We start from the raw sequence: 22,979 nt of genomic DNA, 5'->3' as shown, positions 1-22,979 counted from the left end.
TTTGTAGTCCTTCGGTTTGTGGTGCAAACGTTCCTGCAAGATATGGACAATTAAGTCCATGCCGTGTAGGAACCTTGTGAGATGTTTGCATTGCTGTGCCTTTATCGAAGGCATTGCAGCCTTTAAAAGAGGCACCACCATGGGATACCCGCAGTGTAATAGGCCAGGAGGTGGCGAGTCTCATTGGTGTGGGGCGTAGCAGTGGAGTACCACCTACACCGCTTAAACTCGTAATCGGCCCCTTATTGACTAATAAAAGACCTTACTAGGAGAATAGGGGCATGTGAAAAAACAGCATACAGAGATGTAATGTGTATTTTAGGGACCTATAACATGACAAATCTGGTAACAATCCACTGTAAACCTGATTACCGGCCCCACTTCAGCAGCCAAGGCAAACAGCACCAGCTCTCGACAAACAGCAAATCAGTGCTGGAAACCAGACTACACATTGCAAGGTTGAAAGGAACTCGTGGTCACTGCCTGCGAACAGAACATATTTTAGCAAGGACCTCCTTGGCACAAGGTTAATAAATGTATCCTCTAATACAAAAGGATAGCACAAATCTACAAAGTCTGATTGATGTATTTTAAACAATAAAACATGCAGAGCCGGACTTGTAACAAATATCACCCTTGTAAAAAAATGTCAAACCATCTTCAATTTGCAACAAAGCTACAAATAGTATTGGGTCACGGAGGCATGGCTGAGTTATGACAGACCATCTAGCTCAGAAAGCAGCCCACTAAGCTTGCAGCCTACAGGGGAAATGTGAGATTGGTGAGGTTGGCCATTCTGCACGGATAACATATGACAAATCACTATCATGAAGAGTATTTCTGGTCATACATCATAAAGCTAATTTGCGCCCAGTATCTTAGTAGATCTGGCCCATTTTTGCTAGACTCAAAAAGGAAAATGTTAATATTATTCCCATTCAGGCCATCATTACAAGTTGTGTGGAAACTATGTTTTGTGCAGAAACAAGATTTTCCAGTTCAATCTGGATTAGACGTTTTTTCGAGAAATGTACATATAGGAAATTTCTCCACTCATGTTTGCCTAGATTATATTGCATGCTGTTTCGGGAAAAACTGGGAAAATCAGAGAGGAAAAGCAATTTCCATGACTCTCGCTCATTATGAGTTAAAAAGTAATCTGGAAGGAATCTTGCATCCAAGATATACTGATCTCCGTTTAAAAGAAACTAAGGGGCAGGTAGATGTAAAGAGGGCCATTTGGCAAGGTTTCAGGCAGGCCATATAGAGATCCATATCCTACTGACTATAGTACCAGAGCCGTTTGACTGGTGTGCATTGAGGTGTAATTTGTCCTTTTCTCAAATGCTCTTCTACATCTATATGGACTGCTGTAATGATATTAAGAATGATATATTGACCATTGGCTCCATTTGGCATAATAGACTCAATTTTGTGTGCTGACTCCATCTTGTGTAACAGACTCCATTTTCTGTGCTCACACGTAGCTGCAAAGTGGGGAGGGCATGCTTTCGATCTTCACTTGTTTTCGCTCCTCACCGATAAGAGTGAACTGGAACATGTTGTGTGGGATGCATGCTTGGTACCTTTCAGGGAATGTGGGGAATGTACAGCTCTGTCTCGGAGCCAAAATACAGGAGCCTGGCCAGCTTCTGTCTTGACCTTGACACAGACCAGTACGGCCAGTTCGGTTTTTCGCAACAGAAGAAAGGGGGCGAGGTTTCTAGAACCTTCACCTCATGGTGAGTAAAACGTATTAAAGCTGGAGAATGTTGACAGGTGAATTGAGCTCACTTACCCAGTAGACGTACTGTTGTAAGATGAACGGAACCTAACTCCCAGTCGAGAGTCCAAGTCCAGCTGTCAACAGGCTCCCCAGCTTGAGTTGGCAAGGATGTTGAGTGAATGATCGGTGAGGTGTTACTTAGTTTGTGTATATAATTTCTACGTTTCTTTGCTACATGTATATATACTACATGTTACTCTGGTTTTGTGCTTGAGTTACTTGATCTTTGGGAGTCTGCATCAACCGGTATATTTGGTCTTCCTTTCCAAAATATTGAATTAATAAACGTGTGCGACACTTTAAATGCATCTGAATTTGTTTTCTTGCCTCGCCTTAAGAGAGTGCTGGGTCTTGTTTTATCGCCTTGTCTTTTGGGAGTGCTGTTTTACGTGTGTTATTTAAAGGTGCAGTAGTGCATTTGCCTCCTCTTGGGTGTGCAGTGCTTGGGTGTGTCCTATTGTATCAAATTACAAGCATTACAACCGCTTGCCCAGTCTGTTAGATCTTTCGGATGCAAGGCGGTTTATTACACTGTTGATACGCAGCTTTTTATTCATACTGACAAATTTGATCCAATTCAGGAACGTTCTCTCGGAGACTATCTACTGGGCACTCAACACAGGATAACCATTAATAATTTGAATGTTAACCCCAACAAAATGTCATTAATGTCCACATGAAATCAAAAACTCAGAGGCGACAGCTTCTTCCAGCATACAAAGTTGGGTACTCTTCCACACACCTTCATCCATGTTACATCTCTTGGAGTTTACTTGGTTTAAGACCTCCTTAAAAAGCAGATAGCGGGGCGTGGCTAAGATGGCGGCCTGACTGGACGCGTTTTCCGAGGCTCCCCGGCCCTAAACCCCTTACCGCCCTTTCAATAGCGGGCAATACCCTAAAATTCCCACAAATACCAGCGCCAAAGGAGCAGCATCGATCCCGGCGCTACCAGCGTGCTGACTGGAAAGACGCCGCCGGCGGGGGACGAAGTGGCCCGGCTCCGGCCTTCGCCGGCGCGAAGCTGCGAGATGGCGGCAGCGTGAACCCAGCGACCAGGGAGTTCTCCAGGCCTCAGGGCCCGGTGCGGCAGGTGGATCGGGCCACGCACGGAGGCCGAGAGCAGTGGACTGTCGGTGAAGACCCCCGGAGCGGCGACAGAGCGGCTGCGGCTCCAAACGGCAGAGACGTGGTCTGGCTGGGTCGTGGCGGCGACCGAAGGAGGCCGGGCGGGCTGCCGCAATCACTGAGCCCCCGGCTTCGGGCCTGGTCCGCGAGGGGCAGTGACCGGGCCCTGACTCTTACGCCCAGGAACACTCCGGTGCCCACAAGACGGGGGACAACACCAGCATCAGGCCACACCGGACCATCGCGGCGAAAGGCCGTAGAGAGCTGGGACTGCATCTGAGGCCCCCTCTGCGGAGGGCAGCGACCGGACCCTGATTCTTACACCCAGAGCAGGCGGGCGAGCGGACGTCGGGGACCGTGGCCCTGAGTGGAGGTGGCGGAGGAGACCCCCTGGGGTTGGAGTGCTGACCGGTGCGGAGGCAAGGGAAGAGGAGGCGAACCGGCGGAGAGGCAACAGGGAAGGCCGAGATCTACACGGAAGCCCAGGCAGGCCAAGCTGTGGGGTACCAGCGCCTGGCGGACGAAGGGACGTCCCTGTGGCCGGAAGGTGAGGAGTGTGCCCCCTGACTGTGCCAGGCCCTGAATCCGGGACACCGAAGGCGAGCCGGTAACAGAATAACCTGGTTGCCCACAGGACGGGGGTCAGCACCAGCAGCTGTACCACTGGGCCACCGCAGCGACAGGCCTATAGAGCTGGGGACTGCACTTGAGATCCCCTCACGCGAAGCGAAACCACCCCACTGGGAGGACAGGGCTGCTCCACGAGAGGGGCCCACGCCGCCCTACACCGTCGACAGGAAAAGACTCCACGCTCCCAGGCTCCTGCATCGGGAACAGGGCAAAAATTGGAACTTGCTTCTAAACTGGTGGGGGCGCCGTTCGCAGCCTGAAGGGAGACCCCCTACCAGCATCGACTCTAAAGCGCCGACAACATGGCCACCGCGGGACGCAAAGGCAACCGCAACATATCGGACATGCTCCACAAAAATGCCCCGAAAGCAGAGAAAGCCCCGGCGCAGTCGCCCCCAAAGACACTGGTTACCGCCACGGGCCCGGACGAGGAATCCGCGTCCATCACGAAGGCCTTTCTGGCCTCCCTCTTCAACACCCGGAGGGACGACTTCCAGACCTTGAAGCAAGAGCTAGCGGGTGAGCAGCGAGAACTGCGCAGGGACATGGACGGTCTGGGGGAGCGCGTGGCGGCGATGGAAGAGGCGGACCAGACCCGCAGCATGGAAGTGGAACGACTTCAACAAGAAATCCTCCGCCTCCAGGACCAGCAGGTGGATCTCCAAGCACATTCGGAGGACCTCGAGAATCGTTCCCGGAGGAACAACATACGGGTTCGGGGAGTTCCATTGAAATCGGAAGGGAATAGCATTGTCACCTACCTGCAGGAGCTCTTCCGGGAGATTATCGGGGAACCAGGTGAATTCGAAATCCAGATTGACCGCGCACATAGGGTCGGCCCGGCGCGCCGGACACTGGCCCCCCCTCCAGATATACTGGCCTTTCTCCCGGACTTCCCTCTGAAGGAGCGCATCTTGAGGGAGGCCCGAGCGCGACAACCGATCACCTTCCGGGGAGACCCAGTGGGCCTCTTCCAGGATCTCTCTGCCATCACCCTGCAGACACGAAGAGCCTTCAAGGTAGCTACGGACTTCCTAAGAGACAAAGGAGTACCTTACACATGGGGCCACCCATTCCGCCTCACCTTCAAATGGAAGGGGACACTTCACCAGCTCAGATCCCTTCGGGACACGTGCACGGTGCTGGACATTGACCTACCGGAGGGGGCTGACTCTAGGGGGACTTCCCCACACCGATCGCCGGAAGGGCCTGCGAGACGATCCAGAGACGGTTGGCAGACCGTGCGAAGACGACGTTCTCCTAAATCCTTTCAGATCTAAGGCCTTCCCGTTCCAATACTATTCCTCAACACTAGAGAAAAAAGCGGGGGTGGCCCTAGTGGTGGCACGTCATTTCAAAGGGAAAGTTGGGGATAAAGTGGCCGAAATTAAAGGGAGATTCTTGGCTTATAACATTCAGATCAGCGGGATGGCAATGGTCGTAGGCTCACTTTATGCTCCAAACTCCAAACAAGAACCACTTCTCAAAGGGGCCCTGGCAGACGCGTTAAAACCTAATACGAAATCAGTGCTGGTGGGCGGAGACAAAAATCTAGTAATGGACCCCAACATGGACAGATCAGGCCATCGCCATGGGTTCGCAGGAGCAATCTCAGTGGAGGGGAGCCAGTGGTTATCAGACATGGGATTTGTAGACCTATGGAGAAAACATCACCCTTACACCTTTTACTCCCACGTGCACCACACTTATGCCCGAATCGACCACTTTTTCGGAAACACTGACATGACCCCCCTGGTAAAGGACGTAGAGGTCCTCCCGGCAGCACTGTCTGATCACGATGCACTCATGACACACTTACAAGTTCCTAGGGTCGCGCAACGGAAAGGTAGATGGCGCCTCAATGAAGCTCTCCTACAACACAATGGAGTAAAACAACAACTCCATGACCGCATTACTGAGTATCTACAGGTGAACGATACCCCAGAGGTCGCCCTGACCGCGGTATGGGGAGCGCTCAAAGCAGTAGTGAGAGGGGAATTAATCGCTGTAGCCGCCACGGAAGCCAAGGAGAGGAGGGACAAGCGGCAATCCCTGTCCAGCCAAGCACTTGAGCTAGAACAGGCTCATAGTCGAACCGGGGCTCCCCGGGTATGGCGCGAACTCAAAGCAGTTAGGGCCCAACTCGCAAGTTTAGACCTGGACAGGGCGGAATACGCAGCCCTGCGACTGCGCCACACTTACTACGTAGGCGGCGATAAAACGGGGCGCTTGCTTGCGAGCAGCCTCAAAGCTATGACCTTGCGCGCGAAGGTCTCCTCCATTCAAACCCGAGAGGGGCATCTCACTCAAGAGGATGACCAGATCGCAGAGGCCTTCCGGGCGTTCTATGCCTCTTTGTACGCGGCGGAACCGCCTACCGGGCAAACAACGGCAGTCACACCTCTCGACGAAGCGACCAGGGATTCTCTCGACGCGCCCATCAGGACGGACGAGGTCATCTCCGCGATCGCGCGCCTCAAACCGCTGATAGCCCCGGGCCCTGATGGCTTCTCGGCGGGCTTTTATAAAGCTTTCTGCCCCTTGCTAGCGCCAATATTGACCAGGCTATTTAATTCCTTCCAGGGCAGGGGCTCCATCCCCCAGGACATGTTGGAGGCTGACATCGTGGTCCTCCCCAAGCCGGGCAAAGACCCGTCTCAATGCAAGGCTTACAGGCCCATCTCGTTACTCAACCTTGACCTGAAGCTATTCACCGGCGTGCTGGCAGCGCGCTTGGGCCCATGTTTGCCGGGCATCATTGAACCGGACCAAGCAGGATTCATCCCGAACAGGAAGTGGGCGGACAACACCAAGCGCCTGCTCCACGTCATTGACAAAGCCCACTTCAACGACTCTGATGCAGTCCTCCTGTCGGTGGAAGCCGAAAAGGCGTTCGACAGGGTGGACTGGGGATACCTCGACGCAGTCCTGGCACGGTTCGGGATGGGCGACCGGTTTCGCACGTGGATCACTAGTTGCTACGCTGCCCCGCAAGCCACGATAAGTGTCAACGGGGTGCGTTCCAGGCCATTAGATATTCAGAGGGGCACCAGACAGGGGTGTCCACTCTCGCCCCTATTATTAGCACTATACATCGAACCACTAGCGCAAAGGGTTCGAGACAATCAGACCATTATAGGGGTTCGGTTTGGCGGAGAACCGCAGACCATAAGTCTCTACGCAGACGACGTCCTTGCCGCTCTGGAAGACCCCTCGACATCGGTGCCGACCTTCCTCACAGAACTGGAGGACATCGGGAGAGTATCGGGGTTCAGGATGAACATCGAGAAATCATTGATCTTGCCCCTGGGGCAGAATGCACGTGCGACTGCGCGAAGCCAGCGACGATACAGAGGGCTTTTGTCCCAAATGTCGCTGCCCTACCAAGGCATCTCCCTGACACCAAGCACGACCCAGACAGTCGAGCAAAACTATACGACTCTACTTGCTGCCCTACAAAGGGACCTGGCAAGGGGCGCCGGCAACCACTCTCACGGTTGGGATGGGTGGCAGCAGTCAAAATGACTCTCTTACCGAAAGTCTTATACCTGTTCCAGACCATTCCGGTAACCCCCCCACTAGGCGTGCTCAAAAAATTGCAAGATAGCATCAGACAATTTGTGTGGGCCGGCAAACGCCCGCGACTGCGTAGAGACCTGAACACGCGGGCTATGTCGGAAGGCGGCCTAGGGGTCCCTGATCTACTCCGTTATTTCCAAGCGACACAGCTCCGATATCTCTTAGAGTGGAGCAGACCCGAATCGGAAAAAAGATGGTTATTTCAAGACCGAGCCATGGGCCAGATGTCACTGTGGAAGGTCCCATTCCTGAAACGTACGGACAGGCCTTCGTACCTTAAAAAATCGCCCATCACGAGAACAGTGATGCAGGTGTGGGACAAGGTGGCGGTCCCGAGTGGCCTCACCACTTTTCCGTCCCCGATGACACCTCTATTTGATAATCCGGCCTTCCCACCGGGAATGATCCCTGGGTCATTTCCGCATTGGCGGGCGTCGGAATGCAAGGCGGCCGGCGACCTCTTTGATCCTGAGAGCTTCCTGCAAATGCATACCCTACAAGAGTATTACACGCTCCCACAGATCCGTCGCTTTCAATACTTTCAGATCAGACATTGGCTTACAGCGAGAGAAGTGCTGCCTCACGTAAGCAGACATCTTACAACCTACGAGAAGTGGCTACACACGAAAACGACAGATAAATAGGCGATCACAGACATCTATAAGATGCTCAGCCCCCCCCCCCCCCTGTTGCGCGGTCAGCGGGTCAGAACCGATGGGAACGAGAATTGGAACGCTCCTTCACGGACAAAGAATGGCAAGACATATACTTCAGGGCCCATCACACTGCCCGGAATGTAGCCAGCAAGGAATCGGCGGTGAAAATAGCATACTACTGGCACCTTACACCGTCACGACTGCATCAGAGCAATCCGCGCAGGGAGCCAACATGTTGGAGGGGATGTGGCCACACAGGGACACTTACTCATATACTATGGGAATGTACGGAGGTGCGGGAATACTGGGAAAGGGTGCTAAATGATATTGATAAACATTTTGAGACGGAGATCCCCCGATTCCCAGCGTACACGCTTCTCGGTCTCCCCAACGCCATCACGTTTCCTCTCAAATCGCTCAGGGGGAGGCAGATGGGGCTGGCTATGGGGGCCGCCACTCAACATATCCTGTCACTATGGGGAACTCAAAGGAAACCCACACACACGGGGTGGCTCCATAGACTCTGGTACATCATGGGTATGGAAAAGATACAAGCCTCCCTCACTCAGACACGAGACACATTCCTAGACACATGGCAGCCCCTGGTCTCTCTCCTATCAGATGAATTTGCTGAAATCAAGTGCCCGAAATACCTCAGGGTGCTCCGACTACCAGACGACTTTAGGAAGGACGCAAGGACCTCAGCCTGACCCTCATACCTTCTACATGCCTCAGAACACCTAGCAGAAGCTTACCTTCCACACTGGGGAGGGGGGACGCAGGAGGGAAAGGGGGAGGAGGGTGGAGGGAACGGGGATTGTTGGTTGTTGATGGGATTGTTTCGGGACATTGCAAATGAAGCCGGGGCCCTCACTTCGCATTCAAGGACACATTCTATTAAGCAACGGTGAGACTTGCCCCCCAGCGGGAGGGAGGGGAAGACGTCTGAAAACGGGGACCACCTCGAAGTACTGTAATGTCCTCTTGTCCTATGTTTGCTATTTGAAACTCAATAAATGATTTAAACAAAAAATAAAAGCAGATAGCAATGCAATTAGGGAGAGGTTGTGGCAATAAAGCCAACTGCCGACTTTGGAACTAGGGAAAAAGGATTGAGTCCTTAGCATCGACTAAACATCTTAACCACCCTGCGCCTAAAAAGTGAATGTAATCTTGTGTAATGTAATTGGTGTTCATGCAAAGGTCTCAAATACCTTTGGTCAAGTTTGCAGCATATAAAACAGCAAAAGAAAAAAATGCAATCACCTTCTTTTGGTCTAGGATACTCATAACCTTTGAAAAAGAGCTCCCTTTAGTGCCTCTAAACTTTCAACCTATCTAATTTCCTCAAGTGCGTTCTCTGGCTGGACTACTACAACATATTGTACCTCAGTCTTCCAGATAATGCCCTAACAAAATGACAAAGCAACCAACATTTTGTCATATGTAAGCTCTATCAATTGAAGAAATCTGATCATGTTTCCAATAAACAGAGATGCCTTCACTGGCTACCGGTAAGTCCAAAAGTTAAGATTGCACCGCTTTGTATTATACACAGAATCTCTTACTGCATGGAAGGTTCAGAAATCATTCAGTTCACCAGTCTTCCAGCTGTCTGCGTTCCAGCGCCTGCTTGCTACTGCATATCCTATGTTGTGATGGGGGCCAGTCCCTGTCCTCCAAGGTTCCAAAGCCAGGAACAACTCGACGCTGTCCCAGAAGGCCACTTTGAACGTTCTGATGGTCAGGAAAAGTCGCAAAACCTTTCTCTTTTGCTGAGCTAGTATAGTAATTTAATCTTTGAGTTCCCCTTCAACATGTTTTATTTGTTCTTCCTTATCTCACCAATCCACAACAGCAAGATGCCCTCAGGTGGATGCAAGCTCTGGAAATATTAACTAAATAAAGAAAGAAAATTCAGGACCAAGTACCAGCTTACAGTAACTGCTTTTGAAAAATGTGCTTGGCCATTGCCAATGCATTGTACTTTGGGTGTTCTAGGATACCATCAATGCAAGCAGGAAATGGAACCTCAGTTCATTTACATAAAGCAAGGAGACATGAATTAGCTGAATTAAATTTTTTATGTTGTTTAGACAATGCCCTACTGGAAAAAGAGAGTCCTACTAATTTGACCTTTATTATTACCTTACCTTCGCACTCTGGCGCCCTTTCTCTTTCTGCGCACTCTGGCGCCCTTTCTCCTTCTGCTTCTCTTGCTCTTTTGCTTTTCCATCTTTTTTACCGGATTGTGGTCTTCCACCTTCCACAGGAGCTTCTTTAGCTGGCCAATAAAGGGTCTGTAAAAACATAAGCCAATGTTAACATGCCTGGGAATAGTATAATCAGGAAATATAGTCCCAGGACACTTTAAGAAAAATAACACTAGGAATGCTTGAACTCAAGGGGCTAGAAACTGAGGGGCATATCAGCAAGGGCCTCCGATAATTATCGCTCAGTGCTCTTAGCGCGAGGATAATTATCGCATGCTCACGCTGGATTCTATTGCGGAGATAGAGTGCTATCAGCAACGCTTATCTCCCAAGCAATAGAAATCCATGCGTTAGCCACAAAACAGTGGGATTATCGCTGGAAATCCAGCAATAAACGCACTGTGACAGGGGATACCTTGCTGATAGGGCAGGGTGGACTTAGCCATGTAATCCACCTCCCATTGGATTACATGGCTAAGTCAGATCTGCAGCAGGTGTAAAGAAATCTGCATTAAGGGCGGTTAGCGCTTCTTTTCCAATCGCTAAGCAGGTTAGCGATTCCCTTGATAATTGGAGAAATGTCAGTTAGCGACATTTCTCCAGTTATTTTGGGACGGAACGCCCACTTTGCATCTCATTAGATATGCAAAGGTGGGCGTTACGGGAAAGCGCTAAGGCAACGATTCATACAATAGCGTGACCTTGCTTATAAGGCGATAAAATTATCACCACTTTTTCTCCAAAAACAGACGCAAAAGTGGCAATAATTTTATAGCGCCGCCTTGCTGATATGCCGCAAAGGGATTAGTTAACACGGATTTATGCCACCAGTGGTGTAACATGTTTTTCTTTTAACCATCTGTTTATTGAGTTTGTTTTTTTTGCGATACAAGTGCAGCTGCATACGTATTGCATGATACAAAAAAAAACAGTATATGCAAAATTGTTCCAATGACAATGCTGGTTAGTAAGGAGTCACACTCTTATTATAAACAGGACTTTACAATTTTACAGCTGACCATATGATATCGTGTTATGCCAGGACCATCAGATTTCATGTCCGGTGTGACACGATCCCTATGGCTGCTGTGGCTGATTTACAATTGATTATAAAACAGATTAACTCTTACATAACAAAAACTTCTGAGCATTGTAATATAATGATACATCTCTAACTTATGCCAAGCTTCTCTAATATGCTGTTCCCCTTTATGCTCAAATGACTTTGCGACAAAAGTGCGGTGATCGTGGGCCGTGCCCCATATGACATGCAGTGTTTTCAGGTTGTAGCCCAATGCTTCATGCGTATTGTAGGAGGCAATTTGCAATACTTGCTTATAGAGGGGTGTGTTGCGTGCTGCTTATTTGGATTAATAGTTTGGAGCGCAATCATACAGGTAGAAGTAATGTGCATAGACTAATACGACTGAAGCCCTCCCACGTCACCTCTTCTAGGCCCCTATCTCCCCTAAAAAAGCTCCAGCCCATATACCTGGTGAGCCAGGGCAACCCCAAGGTCTACGGCTCCCTGGGAGGGTATTCTGGTTGTATTTTCCCCCGATGTGAGCTGCCCATTAGTGGAAGCGGTTGTAGCTTCCACATCTCCCCCATTGTCCCGTGTAATTCCTGTAGCATGGTTTCCCATTGTGCTGTTAGCGGGACTACCAGTGGTGTAACATGTTAACTATTAGAGCACAACAAACCAACCAAAAATAAAATGCACAATTTTGATGATGGCGTTGTAAGAAAATGCATCTTTTTGCAATGTTTCCTCTAATTTAGTTTATGAGGTCTGATGTTTTACCTCTGTTGTGGCTGTAGTCTCCCATGTATCCATACCCACACTTACTCTTTTTGTATGGACAGCAATTTTGTTGTTTCCAAATCGCCATAACTCTCACTGTTGTAAGTGAATCAGAAGTACATCTGATCAGAGAGTGAAGGATATCTGAGCAGTTGCATTGAGTAGGGCTAAAGGGGAGCAGGAGTAAGGGGACTATCCTTCCCACTTACTCCTAAAACATAGCCTGTGATTTTAATGTACATGTTTTTAATAGCAGGCTGTGCTGCAGAACATCTTCTTACGGTGTAGCATGTAGTCGTAGAACTTTTGATAGGAAAATGCTACCAAACTCACATTTGCAGCATCCAGGCAATCAGGAAAGAAAGGTGACGGTGAATTAGACAGTCTTGCTACCTTTTATCATTTCAACAATTTTGACATATGAAACATATTCTCCCAGAGCTCAGCTGAATTGCATTCCAAAAGGCATACCACCCATTTCGGTCAGTGAGTCTATCTAATTCATGTCCTTTGCTGACCTTCCTGTAAAAAAATACCTTAAAAATCTGACCAGCAATGATCAGGTTGATAGAAGAGAAGTAAATAGAGGTGTCCAATGCCACTGAGTCACCTTTCGATTTATAGAGGGGGCCCATCCATACTCAGTAGAGCCAGGTACCAGAGGAGGCCCAAGAAAGGAGCCGGGTAAGGGGAATAGAATTTCTTTGTCTACTAGTGTGCTCAATTGAAAAGGCCAGGGATGTCGTTGGGAGAAAGAGAAGAGTTCCACATAGCGCAGACATTAAATCGTTAATTGGTCCTTCGTTACCTGAGGTGTGTTTGCCAAAAAGGAAAGGAAGTGCTTCACTTTGCTACAAAGCTGGAATGAGGAAGTTTGAGAATTTCCTAACAATATGCTAGCCTTATCACCGACAGCTGACTGCGTTACCATGCTCTACCCACCATAAGGGGAGGATTGACCTTGAAATGAAGAAAATCTCCCCGGTCTGCTGCTCCACTGAAGAACCCCTGCCTGGATGCCTGCGAAGTGGAGAGAGGTGTCTGCATCTCTGATTTGACCTTCTCCAACATTTTGCTCCAGGGATGACTGTGCCAGTATCCTGCTAACCCACAGTGCGAAAGGCACCACAGTACTTGTCTCTGTGGAACTTTCCTCCTGAAGCTGATAGGAGCAGAAGGTCATGAGAAGGAGAAAGCTACTGTCTGTCTTTAAGAATTCAGTGGACCAGGTAGATGCAGACATTTTTCTTGTGTGATGCTGTAGAATTTTCTTCCTGAGTGTAGAGGAGTTGATGATTGTCGCAGCCAGGAACAAATTGCCAGTTGGCAAAATTCCAGTGTACCAGACAGAATTCGACATTTCTTATGGACTTGAGCACAGAGTTGTGCAAAAGGAAAGCCTTCTGCGGTTGGCAACCAAGGATAAGAGTATGATGAACCAGTCCTGAAAATCGCAGGACTTTTCTAAAAAGTAGTATTGCTACTAGAACTTGAGCAGGAATACTGGGATTTAAAAAAGTCATTATGGAGGGCCCGTACAGTTTGCCAAGTCTACCTGAAAAGAAAGGACACTGTGGCAACATTTCTGTGTTATTAAAAACATTTATGTTTTTTCTTAAGCCCTGCAAACCGCCTCAATAAATGGCTTCAGATTGCTGATGAGGATGACAGTGGCTGAGTTTGGAGGAGGCAAGTGAGAGAAACTGCTATATGCTGCTGTTAAATGTACTCAGGGGTAAGCCACCAACATTTACTCAGCCGCAGAGGGTATCTAGGTACCAGTCGACAGGGCCGGACTGGCCATGCCAGGCATCAGGCATTTTCCCAGGAGGCCGGCTTTGCAGTAGTGGGGGCAGGTTTTGCAGCACAGCTGCAATATCGGCCACAGTAACAAAAGCAGCGGTGCTTTACACTTGCACGCCCTCCTCTCTTTCCCCCAGTGGCTGGTCCAACAAAATTGATAGGGCTGCGTTGAGTTCCCAGTCCCGCCCTCCAGTCAATCACACTGAAGACATCCTCTCATTTTTCCTCATTGTTTATCATTTCTATCTATCTATCTGTCTATGTAAGCCTGTGGACCCTTTGGTTGGCCCATATAGCTGTGCCTGTAAAAGCTGGTCTCTTAAGAGCCCTACTAAAATTCGCTCCTTGGAAGATGACGCTCTAGTTACACGAACACGTGTTGCATCGCGAAATCTTCGTATCTGGTGCCTTAATGTCAGATCACTTGTAAAGCACCACCTGTCCATTTATGATCTGATAGAGAAAGAGGATCCCAATGTCTTTTTAATGACAGAAACCTGGCTTCAGGACTCTGATTCTGCCATATTGAACCTGGCCATCCCCCAGAATTATACCATCTTCACTTCCAATAGGACCACAAGAGGTGGTGGCATCGCTATGGCAGTCAAATCCTGCTTTCCGGCTGAGTGGAAGCCGTCGGGATTACCCGCATGTGAAAGTGCTATTTTCAAAGTCGCCTTTTCCCATCAATTCACTTTCAGTGGGTTGCTTGTCTACCGTCCCCCCGGCAATGATTCTCTCTTCAGGTCCGCACTGGCCGATATGGTCAGTCCCATAGCGCTTGGTTGTGCTAATTTTAACATCCTGGGGGACCTCAACATCCATTTTGACAATGGGTCATCCACCACCGTGAGCTCCCTGCTGGCGGATCTGGAAGCTCTCCAACTTACTCAGCTTGTCACCCTTCCAACCCACTCCGGAGGCCACATTCTTGACCCCTTTTTTTCCACACTTGACGGGTTAAGGTTGTCAGATCCGAGGCTGATGGGGTGGACTGATCATCTGCTAGTAGAAGCCCTTTGTCCGGTCCATGATAAGCCTTTTATATCTATGGACAGGCCTATCCTTAAAAGGCTTTGGCACAAGCTTACGTTGGAAGAGTTTTACGGTATACTGGAGCGGAAACCTTTGAGCACTTTCACTAATGTGGAACAAGGTTACCAACAGTTCTGCGTTTGGATTACCGATGCCCTGGATTCTCTTATACCTCTACGGTGGTCGAAAGGCCGGACAAAAACACCTAGTCCCTGGTATAATGAGTCTCTCGCAGAATTGAAAAAATCGTGCCGAAAAACAGAGAGGGAATGGAGACGTTCCTATGACCCTGCTCTGAAAACTCGGTATTTTACTGAGCTGAAGCTCTATCATAGAGCCATCTGTAGAGCACGAGCCGCATTTTACGCTCACGAATTTGCCACCAGCCCCAACCCATCAAAACTGATTTTTAAGGTACTGAAGGACCTTATGAAAAATAGATCCTCATCAGAGGTGATTTGCACTGATTCCCACTGTGATAAACTGGCCTCCTTTTTTGTGGAGAAAGTGAAAAAAATCTACCATGGGTTCGACACACTCCACCAGGATCGAGAGGCTACTGTCCCTGATATGACGGACTTTGAGCCCCTGGCTTTTTTACCTGAACTGTCGATTGAGGCCTTTGACAAGCTCAGCCTCAGGGTCAAGTCAGGTTCCCCTGCGGACCCGTTAAAGCCAGCCTTTATTAACACACTTTCCCCACTATGCCGTGACCCCATATTGAATCTTATCAATATGTCACTGTCTGGTGGAACGGTGCCCACGGCATGGAAACAGGCAGTGGTCACTCCCATACTAAAGAAAGCCAACTCCGACCCCCGGCTGCCAGAAAATTATCGACCTATCTCCCTGCTGCCTTGGATCGCTAAAGTAACAGAAGCCCATGTCAACTCTGCTCTGTCTGAGCATCTGGTTCGTAACCAGATTTTGGATCCCAGTCAGAACGGCTTCCGGTCGGGACACAGTACCGAGACGGCATTACTCTACATCACGGAACATCTTCGCCAGGTATTGGACTCAGGTCATACTGCAGCGCTTATACTATTAGATCTAAGCGCTGCCTTCGATACTGTGTCCCACCACATACTGATCCAACGCTTACAGGAGGCAGGAGTGACGGATGTCGCTCTCCAGTGGTTTCGGTCTTTTCTGGCGGATCGTTCTTTTAAAGTGGCTATACCACCGGGCCAATCCGCCACCTTTCCCCTGGAGCTGGGGGTACCACAGGGATCTTCGTTGAGCCCTACAATGTTCAACCTCTATGTGAAACCGTTAGCTGGTGTCGTCAAACAGTGGGGTCTTACGATGGCCTCATATGCGGACGACACACAGCCGGCGGTGACACTTAGTGGAGACCCTGAGGTGGAGGCCCCCAGATTCCGTGCGGGTCTTTTGGCAGTTGCAAGCTGGCTTCGCACCAACTGCCTTCAGTTGAATGCCACCAAAACGGAGGTGTTGGTATTAGGGAAGCACGCTAAGCTATGGGGTGACCAGTGGTGGCCATCAGAGTTAGGTGTCACTCCTATTCCAGCTGCTGGAGTGAGAAATCTAGGAATCTGGTTGGACTCGGCGCTCACCTTCAGGGACCATACCAAGAAGGTGGCTGCCACGTGCTATGGAATTCTGCGGGGTACTAGGCCGGTTTTAAAATACTTCGATCCCCCTACTAGACAGCTTGTGGTCCAGGCCTCAATACTATCTCGGCTGGACTACGGCAGCTCACTGTTGTTAGGGGTGAATCAAGCGGAGGCTTCTAGGCTCCAAAGAGTACAAAATGCCACGGCACGAGCCATTGTGGGCCTCCCCAGACACTGTTCAGTGTCTGGCACCATCACGGCCTTACATTGGCTCCCGGTCAGACAGCGAATCAAGTTCAAGGCGCTTTGTCTGGCCTTTAAAATTCTGAAATCTTCTTCGCCACCGGCACTTGCCAATCTACTCACGCCCTATGTGCCTTCGAGATCCTTGAGATCGGAGGGGCTCCATCTGGCTGTCTGTCCACGCTTTAAGCTGAGCAGAATGGGTGGCCGTTCCTTTAGGGTGCTAGCGGCAGGCTTATGGAATTCGCTCCCGGTACACATCCGTGCTCTTGAAGACTTGTTCGCCTTCAGGCAGGCGATTAAAACTTTTCTGTTTCCTGTGTCTGGTTAATTTCTTTCTTTTACTGTGTGTTATGTTATAGTGTCTGTCAAAGCGCCAGGACGCCCCTTTGCTGGGGCAGCTGTGCGCTATAAAAATTTAAATAACATAACATAACATAACATAACATAACATTTCTGATAGGATAACGATGACCACCTTTTTTCATTGCTTTCCTTCAGATGGGCTTCTTTTTCTTTGGCCCCCTTCATCTTATTCTCTTTGTGTGATATTTTTCTTGCTACTTTCGCTGCCTAATTTGATTGGGACCAGGTAAGGTCATAATTGCGAATGCTGCTTAGTTTTACACTTTCTATTTGGTTTAGATTTCTAAAATTCAAAATAAACCTGAAATATTTTTTTTTAACTATGTAGTTGTTTGGCTAGTTGTTACTCAGATTTCAAGTGCATAGTAACTGAGGACGGTCTTGATGCTAGTGCCAAGTTACCAAACTCAGTTCGGGATTCCTCACAGAAACCACATTACCTTTGTGGTGACATTGTTTTGCTGTTTTGGAACTCAATTAAAGCGCACATCCACAATGTGGCCTCATTCCCGATAAGCTACCACTCCGACTCCCTCAAGTGGGACTAGCAGAAATACTTAGTTGTTCTTAAATGAAAGTGGTGAGTGTAACAACAACAAGAATAATTATGATATTAAAATGTTTATTAAAAAAATCAATTTCCACTTAAACCATTCAGCATTAAACAAGCTAATGTAGTAATAGCATGGCTTGTTCACATTTCAAATAACAGATTCATAGATTCTATTAAAATCCTAGCAGCATGCTTTTCAAAAAGGGAACAAAGACAAAGAAGACAAAGACACAAGAGTTCTTTGTCCGGACAAGTGAGGACAGTACAGCAGCATGCAATAAATGAAATATGCAGCTTAGATATGCAAGTGCAATCTTCTACTTTCTGATGCAGAAATAAATCAGAGAGGTAGCAAACCCAGCCTTGCCGTAGGTTAAATATGGTGTGCTGTTTTATCCAGCATAAAATCTAAGGAACTACCATTTTGAACCCACCGAAAACCTCCTCTGCAACTCTGTTCACCCAGAATTTCCAATCCCAGGGGCATCAACAATTCCTCATTTCCCCCTGGAATCTCCCCATCTAAGAGTCCAATGGAGAAACACCACAGATTACCAAAGTTACAACACGTTTTGTAATCCTGATTTGGCTGATAACAAGTAGCAAAAGATTAGATCAAGGCACTTAACCAACTTCAGCATCATAGCCTTCTTTGTATGTGAACATTGTGATTCACTTCTTGAAATTGCTTGAATAAAAATATATCTGCATTTCAAGGGCTAGTTTTCTTCTGCAATATGAAAAGACGTTTTAGGCCAGATATCTCCATCTTAACTTTTTTTTTTCTCTTGGGCGTTACATACAGCAATTCATTACTTGTTTCAGTGTCAAATATTAGGGATCGCATATAGATTTCTCAGCTTTTGATGTTATACATTACAAGATGTTCATATTTCATATCTAATTAAGGCATTAATGGTTCGTCAAGGGATGGGATCAGGGGAGGGGGTAACATAGAGTGCCACGGTACACATTCCATTTTGTCCATCTTGCTATCCATTTCTGGGAGCAACCCCGGGCAAAGTATACTGTCTTCTCTTGCAGCATCCACCAGTACATGTCTTTTTTTCATGCGCTAAGTGTTGGAGGTGTTACTGCCCCCCATAGGCGTGCAATGTTACGTTTTGCTATAGTCTGACCAAGCGTCGCCCATATTCTGCCTTTGCCGTCATGTCTATGGGCTCCCACATGTTTTAGAGACACCTTTTGGCTTCAAGCCGCATTTCTACCCCCCAAACTGATCGCATGCATTCATGTACCTGCTTCCAATAGGCTTGTATCAAAGGGCACTCCCAAAGTATATGCATAAATGTCCCTGCAAGACCACACTGTCTCCTACAGAACCCCTCTTCACCCCTGCCCATCAACACAAGTAGGTTACCAGAGAGGTATACTCGGTGCAGTATCTTCAGTTGAATCAGACTCAGTTTAACTGATATTGCCACTTCCTTGGGGGAAGAAAGCGCCTCCCTCCATTTCTCGTCATCTATCTCCAGACCGTCACTCTCCCACTTTCCCTTTAGTTCGACTAGGGGGTCAGGGGTGTGGTGTATACGTTTTTTGTAGGTAAGAGAAATGGCCTTTTCTGGCAGATGATCGTCAAGCAGCCTGTCCTCTAGAGGGAAGAACTCCGGAAGGGACGTTCCTGTTGGGATGTTTGCCTGAATTGAGTGCTTGACCTGCGCATACCTGACGTACTCCGTATGTGCTAGTTCATATCTCAGCTGTAATGAGGCAAACAACACCATGCCACTAGGTCCCCAGAGGTCTTTTATGCTGGAGATCCCTATCAGGTCCCACTTATTGAACCCTTGAATCCGACCTAGCTTGCCCAGCCTTTCAGAAACCCAAAGTGGGGTAGCCAGTGTAAGTTTATCAGCCCATCCCAGGTTGCGGCTTACAATATGCTACAGTTGGACCGAGTGTCTTGTGGACCTTGTAAGGGGGTATTTGTTGGGTTTAGAATAAAGCGCTGCCTCGAAGTTCCCACCCAGGAGAAGCCATCTATCCATCCCATAGCCGGGATCGTCGCCACTACAGTATGTACCTTGGTTGATGGCCAAGAGGTGTGCTCCCCAATAATATTTCCTGATGTCTGGAAGTGCTATCCCCCCATCGTACCAGCCAAGTGTCAATTTACAGAGCAAGATACACAGTGTTCTGTCCCATAATAGGTCCCTCTGGGTGGCTTCAATTTCTTTAAAATACCTCAGTGGGACTAGGTCCGGGTAGTTCTACAGAGCTAATAGGAAACGCGGCAGTGTCATCATCTTGAAAAGAGCCACCCGTCCCAAAAGGAACAACAAAAGCCTTTTCCAGGTGGCGGTGTCTTGTTTAAACCTCTGCAGGGGTGGTAGGAGATTCCTCTCATAGCGGGCTGTCAGATCGGTGGTGATGAAAATTCCGAGATACGTGAACCCCTCTGTGACTGTTTGGATCATGAAGTAGCATGGAATAGAGAGGGGGGTGCCATGCAAAACGTAGAGCAATGATTTAACTCAGTTAATGCTGTAGCCGGAGTTTCTCCCGAAACTGGTGAATATGTCCAAGGCTACTCTCAGTGACTTATAAGGGGAAGCGAGATACAAGAGGATATCGTTTGCATAAAGCGAGATCCGATCCTCCCATCCCTTGGCCCATTTGAGTCCCCGTATTGAGGAGTCCTGTCTTATCCAAGCCGCATGCTGCTCAAGGTAGAGAGCAAAGAGCAGGGGGGAGAGGAGGCAGCCCTGTTGCGTCCCCCTTTCCAGGTTGAACACCTCGGATATTTTGTTGTTGATGACTACTTAGGCCTTCTGTATAGAGGAGCCATACCCACCCAATAAAATTAGGTCCGAAGCCCAACTTTTTGAGGACCGCCATCAGGTATGTCCATTCAAGCGTGTCGAATGCCATTGTGGCATCCAACGAGACCACCACTGCATCTTATTGGATCATGTGGCAGCGTCCCAATACACTGTGGAGTCATCTTAAATTAAGTGTGGTGTTGTGGTGTGGCATAAAGCCCGATTGGTCTGGGTGGATCAATTTGGTTATTATCGGTTTGAGCCTGTTTGCGAGAAGTTTTGCAAGGATTTTGGGTTCAGTGTTCATCTTAACATTTAAGCATTACAATCCAAACCCCAAATGGACTAACCCATTGACTGTACTGTAAACTAGTGGGGACTGACAGCATTTTTACAACAGTAAAATACTTAAAATCAAAAGTTATTATGCTGGTCTTCAACAAAGGCGATCTACAAATCACGTTATTTTTTAACCTTACCTCCAAGTACCTGAATTAGTCAACAAACTCTAGTGTGGAATGCATGTGCTTCCTTCCAAAAATAGTTAAGTGGGTCTTCTGGCTGTTAATAGTTAATTGATTGATCTTGCAATATAAGGTTATCACATTAAGCTGCAGCTGATGACCATTTTAAGATCACTATGGGCCTGATTAAGATGTCAGACACCATTGTGGATTGGAACTGCCTGACCATAGGTCGGCCGTTTCGCCAGCACAATTTGGATGCAACCACCGTATGGGCAGTTGGAAACATCAATTTTCAATGCCAGCCTGTGTGGCGGGCAGAAAAGGCCCGCAGCACAAGTAAAACCATGTGGTGCTTGCCACACGGTGCAGGGATGATTAGGGGGTACCATAGGGGCCGCCCAGGCTCAATGGTGGAGGGCGAGGCGGAAGGGGGCCCTGCCAGGGGCCCCTAAAGTCACTTTCTGACAGCTTTTCCATTTTGGAAAGGCCGACATGGAAAGGCTGTCAGAAAGTAACATCATAATCACGACGGCAGAGCTGAGGCTGGCTCCACCGTCATATGGGATTGTTAGTTATTCCGATGCTCCAATGGGCTCCTTGAGCCAGTTGGAAGCGCAGCGGAATCCCCCCACAGGTTTCCCTCCGACCGCTGTCATTGTAATATGGCGGTAGAAGGGAAACCATCAATGTCGGTGGAAAGCTTCCAAAAAGCTGTCGGATGGCTTTCCGCCCGACATCGAAATTGTGCCCTAAATTGTCTGCACAATAAAGGATATTAAGATGTTGGTCCAATACTTTATGTTGAAAAAGATAGGTTTTAGCAAGAACTTGGGACAAATCAGCTAGAATTAGAGCATGTAGAAGTAACACCATAACACATTCAAGTTTCAGGCTATCAGCTGTGTGAATCTTGCTTGCGAATGCAATTCTATTACCTAGGTCCACCGTCGCGAGAGTGAATAGTGAAATTAAAGTTCGTAGTATGCCAATAGAAAGAAGCCTGTACAGCAAACACCTATGGCCAACCCCATTAAAGTATGTACAGAAGTAATCAAAGCAGGCATAAACTTGTATAATGAAGGCATAACATTTGCCCTCTAAAATCGGGGATTTAAGTCAAATTCCTCAACCATTTGCTTCAGACCCAGGAGTATTATATTAGAGAAAATTATTGACTGAGTATCTAATAGAGATAGGAAGCTGGGTCATAGCTAGACCATAGTGGATGATACAAATCCAACCAAAAATGAGAGCTTTTTCTGTTTACAGACTTTGGAATGCCAACTGGGCAAGAAGCTCTATTGTAATTACGGAATGTGATTATAGAAAACAAATGAGCAACATTAATCATCTTTAAAAAGCTACTGAAAGGTCTGTCTTATTGGAATAAGAACTTGACGTGCACAGAAAAGATGGAAAATACTACACAATAAGTATATTCAGGGAATCTGCAGGGAATATTCAGGGACTTCAACGCATACAGAACGCCTCCGCACGCCTCATCCTCGACATCCCCCGCCACAGCCAAATCCCTGCCCACCTGAGACCTGCACTGGCCCCCGTCAACAAGAGGATCACCTTCAAGCTCCTCACCCACGCTCACAAAGCACTCCACAATGCCGTACCATCATACCTCAACAAACGACTCACCTTCTACACCCGAAACGCTAGCTTTGCTCCACTGACCTCGCCCTCGCCACCGTTCCACGCATCCACCGAACGACCACCAGCGGCAGATCATTCTCCCACCTCACCGCCAAGACGTGGAACAACCTCCCCATCCACCTGTGACAGACCCAGGACCTGCTGACCTTCAGAAGACTTCTCAAGACCTGGCTGTTCGAGCAGTGGCAGCACTTCCCCTCCCCCCCCCCTTAGCGCCTTGAGACCCTCACAGGTGAGTAGTGTGCTCTACAAATGCTTGATTGATTGAATCTACAAATGTTCACTTTCATAGGTCTGGGTCGCCTACTGCCACTGAAGAACAAAAGGCACAAAAATCATCTGTATTTATTAAATATTCCGCTTTTAAATTTTTATTGGGCCTCCAAGTCTTTAAGAATGTTTGTATTATTCCAGCTTCCTAATATTTGTATGCACAAAATCCATAGCTCACTAAGTAGGATTTTTCATCATCCTCTGCATTTATGATCGAACAAAGAACATCCTTTTATTACCAGTGATGCCTCTGGAGTAAAAGGGGTGGGTATGTATACAAGATTCAGGAAATAGCATTGGGCTATTACTTTGGTCAATACTTCAAATACTTTTAAAAACAATTTATACATTGAGGAGCAGGGTTTTATCTTTGCCAAATATTTAGTGAATGTCAGCAATAAATGCTATAAAATAA

The 22,979-nt window shown here is 48.1% G+C and overlaps 1 protein-coding gene across 2 annotated transcripts in view; it reads right to left on the bottom strand.

Moving 5' to 3' along the window:
- Positions 1 to 22,979, bottom strand: part of LRRC43 (leucine rich repeat containing 43) — a 265,731-nt gene that overhangs the window by 73,458 nt on the left and 169,294 nt on the right. For both annotated transcript variants that reach the window (XM_078667557.1, XM_078667556.1), the window contains exon 9: positions 9,933 to 10,079. In XM_078667557.1, the coding sequence (XP_078523683.1) occupies positions 9,933 to 10,079 (147 nt within the window). The remainder of the gene's footprint in view (positions 1 to 9,932; positions 10,080 to 22,979) is intronic.

The sequence above is a fragment of the Lissotriton helveticus genome, chromosome 11, assembly GCF_964261635.1.
Source record: "Lissotriton helveticus chromosome 11, aLisHel1.1, whole genome shotgun sequence".
Taxonomy (NCBI): domain Eukaryota; kingdom Metazoa; phylum Chordata; class Amphibia; order Caudata; family Salamandridae; genus Lissotriton; species Lissotriton helveticus.
This window is presented reverse-complemented; position numbering and strand designations above follow the sequence as displayed.